The sequence below is a fragment of the Colobus angolensis genome, unplaced genomic scaffold, assembly GCF_000951035.1.
Source record: "Colobus angolensis palliatus isolate OR3802 unplaced genomic scaffold, Cang.pa_1.0 Scaffold181, whole genome shotgun sequence".
Taxonomy (NCBI): domain Eukaryota; kingdom Metazoa; phylum Chordata; class Mammalia; order Primates; family Cercopithecidae; genus Colobus; species Colobus angolensis.
Window position 1 is genome coordinate 466,960 of NW_012114944.1, and position 6,154 is coordinate 473,113.

At 51.9% G+C, this 6,154-nt stretch overlaps 2 protein-coding genes across 3 annotated transcripts in view; both read left to right on the top strand.

The window, feature by feature from the left end:
- GLIPR2 (GLI pathogenesis-related 2) overlaps positions 1 to 3,026 on the top strand; it is a 20,379-nt gene extending 17,353 nt beyond the window's left edge. The window contains exon 6 of the mRNA XM_011939516.1: positions 1,481 to 3,026. Within this exon, the coding sequence (XP_011794906.1) occupies positions 1,481 to 1,641 (161 nt within the window). The 3' untranslated portion in view covers positions 1,642 to 3,026. The remainder of the gene's footprint in view (positions 1 to 1,480) is intronic.
- A 2,066-nt stretch (positions 3,027 to 5,092) lies between these two features.
- CCIN (calicin) overlaps positions 5,093 to 6,154 on the top strand; it is a 5,425-nt gene continuing 4,363 nt past the window's right edge. The window contains exon 1 of one of the 2 annotated variants that reach the window (XM_011939391.1): positions 5,093 to 5,169. The gene's annotated coding sequence lies outside the window, so the exon portion shown is untranslated. Of the gene's footprint in view, positions 5,170 to 5,733; positions 5,943 to 6,154 lie in introns of those variants that run through there. The other variant, XM_011939392.1, reaches the window with a different exon arrangement.

Sequence of the window (6,154 nt, forward strand, 5' to 3'; positions counted from 1 at the left end):
AAAAAAAAAAAAAAAATAGCTGGGCGTGGTGGCGCATACCTGTAGTCCCAGCTACTCAGGAGGCTGAGGTGGGAGGATCACTTAAACCCAGGAGGCAGAGGTTGCAGTGAGCTGAGATCATGACACTGCACTCCAGCCTGGGTGACAGAGTGAGACTCCATCTCAAAAAAAAAAAAAGAAAGAAAATGAATTTGAGGGGCCAAGGTGGACGCCATAGAACCAGTCAGGAGGCTATTGCAATGGTCCATGTGAGAGAAGTTTGCAGTTGGGACCAAGGGTTTGGGAGTGGGTGGACCTGAGATGCATTTTAGAGTTGGATTCTTCAAGACTGAATGCTAGGTTGCTGTGGGGGAAAGGAAGGAGAGGGAGGAATGCAGACTTCCGCCCTGGCAGTGTGTGCACAGAGGTACCGCTGATGGAGATGGGAGGACTGGGAGAGGAATAAATCTAGGGGGACAAAAACTGGGAGTGAGGTTTGGAAAGGTTAAATCTGAGATGCCTATGAGTCATCCATGTGGAAATGTCCAGTAATTAGTTATGTCTGGAACACAGAGCAGAAATTTGAGCTGGAGAAATAAATTTGGGAGCCAGGGAAAGACGAAATTCCCTAAAGAGAGCTTAGAGGAAAAGGAAAAAAGCCCAGGATTAAGCCGTGGGAAGTGCAGGTCCTTCAATATCTGTAAGTGAGGGCGAGGAGGAGGAAGAGGAGGCAGTGAGACAGGAGGAATGGCAAGAGACTCTGGCATGCTAGAAACCAAAAGGGGAAGGGGCGCCTTGAAAAGGAGAAGAGTAGGAAGTGTTCATCAGGTGTCCAGTAAGATGAAGACAAAAGGGGATCACTGGAGAGCTTCGAGATTGCAGCTTGGGAACAGAGTTAGACACAGGCACTAGGTAGAGTGGCATCCTAATTGTTGGGGCCACTGGGCTTTGTCGTGATCTCTGGGAGACTGTTGGAAGGTGGTGAGGTGGGTAAGGTCAGTGTGGCTGATGGAAAGGACCTGCTTTAGAAGTCAGGCAGTCTGGCCAGGCACGGTGGCTCACGCCTGTAATCCCAGCACTGGGAGACTGAGGCAGGTGGATCACCTGAGGTCAGGAGTTCGAGACCATGGTGAATCCTTCTCTCTACTAAAAATACAAAAAAGTTAGCTGGGCGTGGTGGCATGCATCTGTAGTCCCAGCTACTTGGGAGGCTGAGGCAGGAGAATCACTCGAACCCAGGAGGCGGCGATTGTAGTGAGCCAAGATCACGCCACTGCACTGTGGCCTGGGCGACAGAGCGAGACTCCATCTTGGGAAAGAAAAAAAAAGAAGTCAGGCAGTCAGAGCGTTTTGTCTCTCCTTTCCCTGCAGGGGGTCTGTGAAGACCATGCTAACCTGAGCCTGGCAAGATGGTACAGGGGTTCAACAATCCCCTGCCACATCCTTCTTCAGGCTCTGCTAATTCAGCCGTGTCCCTCTCCCTCTGCCTGTTCCCCTGCAGGACACTTCACGGCCATGGTATGGAAGAACACAAAGAAGATGGGCGTGGGGAAGGCGTCCGCAAGTGACGGATCCTCCTTTGTGGTGGCCAGATACTTCCCAGCGGGAAATGTTGTCAACGAGGGCTTCTTCGAAGAAAACGTCCTGCCACCAAAGAAGTAACTTGTTAAATGTAATGGCAAGGTGGCAGTCTTAAGAATGTGGATATGAAGTGCCTAGAACAACTGAAACTCGGCTGTGTGTCTGTCCCTGTGGGTGTATGTGCTTGTGTGTGGGATGCATGTGTTTCTGGTGCACACACTTGGGCATACAGTTCTGCATGAGCTCATTCTTATTACAGGAGTGAGCAAAGGAAGCATTTATCCCGATGGTTACCTACACCACAAATTATTTGGACTGGGGGGAGGGGGGAATCCGTTTTTTAAATTTTTTGTTATTTTTAAGCAAACTTCTTTTGTACTTTTCTTACTTCTAATATCCATCCCTGGACTTTTTGTATTCCAAATGTTTGTGAGGCTGAGAAGTGAAGTTCATCTTATGTGATCTTCATGCGCCGTAATCTACTTTTGCTAGATAATTAAGATTATTAAACCCTCATTTAAATGTGACATAAAATACAGCTTTAAGCACATAAATATAAAGCAGCTTCCATCAGGAACATGGAGCAGGCAGGGGCTCCATTTTACAGAATTACTGAGATTTCTCAGTTGTAAAACATGATGTCATCCTGCGTGCCTCCTGGAATTCTCCAATGGGATCGCCAAAGAACAAATGGAGAAAAAAAGCTTTACTTCCTTGCATTCTTCTACCTTTAAATAGCAAAGTACCACCACCACCACCACCTCTTGCCCCCTTCCCTCTTTTCTGAAACTTCTGGCATTTCAGAGCTCAGCAGGCTACCCCTGGTTTCTGGAGAGTTGGGCCAGGCCTGAAGCTCTCCCTCCCCCACCTCTGCTAGGCAGCCCAGGCCTGGTCTGGGAGACAGCCCCTCACCCTGCCTGGGCTCTTGGCCAAGCGGCCTTGGATGGATGAAGTCAGAGAGGTGGAGTGAGGGTGAGTTTACTCAGAGCCCCCAGAGGAAGCCCTCCACCCTCTGCCCTCCCCCCACACAGGGCGGGAGCCCAGGCCTGTTCCTGGCAGCTGTGGCTGCAGCTGTGCTGCTGCTCCCTCCTGGAATGTGCGACAAGCCCAAATGTTCCAGGGAGATGGCTGGGGTAGGGGGCTTAGAAATGCTAATATGGTTCTGTGTTTTGCCTGAAACGATACCAGGTTCCCCTGAATAGCAACTTTACAAGGTCCATGTGGGAGGGACCAACCCAGATGCCCTGCCAAGTGTCCCTGAAACCATGGCAGCTCCGTCTGTCAAGATGGCAGGGGCGGGAGTGAGGGGGCTGCTGGCTTAACTGCAGGCATCTGGGCAGGCCAGTCCTCAAAGCAGCGCCTCAGGGTCTGTATTGCACTGTGACCAGTCTCAAGCTATGCCTCTAATTTCGCCGGGGATATTGACTAAGAAGACAATAAAATCTTTTTCTTTGTGTAATATCCTCCTCCAATGTGATTCATACCTGATTCTCGGTGACTGAGACAATCCATGACTCTGAATCCCTCTCTTGATTAATCCCAGAATACCTGCAATCCATTCCCTGTGGACTGTGTTGCTTAAGTGGCCAAGTTTTAAGCCATGTGATCCACCAGCACAGAACTGATTGGACTAGAGTGGACACTGGATCCAATGGCAGCCAATCACCAGGCTGGCCATGGAGTGGGAATTTCAGCTAAGAATTGTGGAGAGAATTTACCAGTGGAACTGAAAAAAATAAGGATGCCATGAGTTGGAATTAGGGCCATGGCAAACCAAAGCTACTTGCAAGCCAAGTTATGAATGGGAAATACATAGAAGCGAAGAAGCCAGTTATTGGAGGTACAAAAGAGGAGGAGATGCTGAGAATATTCTTGAATGTTCCTGAGTTTTCTAGCTCCAGCCCAAATCTGTATATCTTTAAAATATGCCCCTCATTTTCTTCAGGGCTTCCAAATAAACTGATATACCAGCTGATGGTACCCAAAGATTAGAATCATACCGTCTCATCCTAACGGGAGACACTGAACAGAAAATGTGGAGCCTGGCAGGAAGCTGACCGTGGGTGAAGAGACCCTGCTGAGATCCTTTTCTGGCCCCACCTGGCAAGTGCCAGCCAATGAACGTCTTGGTGGCTCCTCGGATCAGCCCCCCACCCCAATACACACACACACCCCCTCCAGGTGGTGGAAGCCAGAATGCAGCCAGCCTCTGTGGGCTGGAGTTTGTTTCCACAGTTGGCTGGATTAAGGAAAAAGCTGAACCGGCGAGCTTTCCTGGGCCAAAGAAATGCCAGACACTGAAGCTGGCTGAGCAGGTGGTCACTAATCTCACTTTTAAGGATTTCTTGAAGATGGCAAGCCTCACAATCCAAAAAGAACAAGGACAAACCAAACTGTGGCTCTCCTTTGTAGCCAGAGGGCAAAGGAAGAAGATCTCTGGGTGCAAGCCTCTTCCTCTCCCTGGGCCTCAATTTACCCACCTGTACAAGGTCTGTCACATGGAGTTAGGTCTATCAGTTCTCTCAGGTCCCCATGACACCTCCAGACCCAACTTAATGCTGTAAGTGTCTGATGAGAGAGCTCATTCCTGCCTTGGTGCTCTGGAACCCGAAACAAAAATAAACAGGCATGGCCACCTCCTCCACTGAAATGCTCCCAAGGCTGAAGCTTGCAGGCGGGAGGGCAGGGGAGAGGGCAAAGGAGGTATGAAGCAGCAGGGTCTGACCCACCCACCCCCTGCTCCTGGGTGAAGATGCCCCAGGAGGCGAGGTCTGCCAGCCTGCATGTCCATGGGAGCCAGAAGGTGTCTGGCAGCAGCACCAAGAGGCCTCATCCTTCACCCAAGTTGCTGCTGCTTCGCAGAAGGTAAGGGCTGAAGAGGCATTACAAGCTTAATTATTCTCCCAGGAGGAGGAGGCTGAAATTGAAGTCTTCTTCCAATAGGGAAAACAGAAGTTCTTCACCTTGTGCATGTATCATATCCCAGGAGACCAAGTCTCTCTATCCCAGGAGACCAAGTCTCTCTATCCCATTAGGGTGGGAAGGTGGACAAATTCAGTTTAAAAGGGTATTTTTGGCCAGGCATGGTGGCTCATGCCTGTAATCCCAGCACTTTGGGAGGCCAAGGTGGGTGGATCACGAGGTCAGGAGTTCAAGACCAGCCTGGCCAAGATGGTGAAACCCCATCTCTACTAAAAATACAAAAGTTAGCCAGGTGTGGTGGCGTGAGCCTGTAATCCCAGCTACTCGGGAGGCTGAGGCAAGAAATTGCTAGAACCCGGGAGGCAGAGGTTCCAGTGAGCCGAGATCAGGCCACTGCACTCCAGCCTGGGGGACAGAGCGAGACCATCTCAAAAAAAAAAAAAGTGTTGGGGGGTATTTTCACATAATTTTCAAGTCACCAAATCTAATAATAAGGAAAAGGCTAGTCTGGAATGAAAGGACGAGGGAGGGAGACAATGAGAACGAGAATATGACTAAGCCACGGAGGGAAAGAGCTGGAACGGCTCAGATTCCCGAGGCTGACACCGAAATTTCCTGGGAGGGGCGCCAAGAACGGCCCGAGGGTCTAGAATGGGGCTTGGACCCAGACTGGGGGAGATCAGAGAGGCAACTCCTTCCTGAACCTTCTCGAGAATGCCTGGGCGAGATGCAAGTCCAGGCCCTTCTCTAGGGTCTCTTCCCAAAGACTGGTCCGGGTGGAGCAATGGGCTCTTTTGCCTCCGCCTCCCTCCCGCCCGCGGCGCTCCAGCTGGCCCTTATCTCCTCCTTGCACGAATAGCAGTGCCACAGACGCCCCACATGACTCCGGGAGCCCCACGCCGGCCAGGAAGCTGTCCGAGTCTGCAGGCACCCTCCTCTCTCCCCGCAAAGGACTCGCAGGGATCAGGAATCCCCCTAGCTGTTGCTGGGATTCGGAGACAGTCTGCTGGCCTCTGGAGGGCGCGCCTCCGTTGGGGGGGCTCAGCGTTCCCATCTGCAAAGTGGGGACAGGTGTGTGTCTGGGGAGATCTAATGAGTCCTGCCAGGCTGAGAGCCCCCGATCCTGCCGTTTGAATTCCAGGGTCGCGGTGGACGGCACGGCGCTGCCGCCTCTGTACGGTGGCGCGTGGAGGCAAAGCGAAAAAGGGGACGCCCCGCGCCTCTTTTCCATCCTGGAAAGGAGTTGGGGTGGTGCCTGGCGCAGAGGCGATGCGCTCGGGGGAGGGGACGGCCCTCCAGCGCCACCGCGTGGCTGGACTGGACTCGGGCGGCCGGCCCGGAAGAGACGCGAGGGAGCCACAGCCTCCCCAGCTACCGCGAAACCAGAACCACGACGACCGCAAGTTTCTATGAAGGGAGCAGCCACGAACGCCGGAGCTGGGCGAACTGGTGTAATATGAGTAAGAAAACGGCAGCTAGTATTCATTGAGCTTTATGACCAGCCCATTACTCTCCAGTCCTTTTCTCATTTAAACTCTAATAATTATAGGCCGGGCGCGGTGGTTCACGCCTATAATCCCAACACTTTGAGAGACCTAGGCCGGCGGATCACCTGAGGTCAGGGGTTCGAGACCAGCTTGGCCAACATGGTGAAACCCCGTCTCTACTAAAA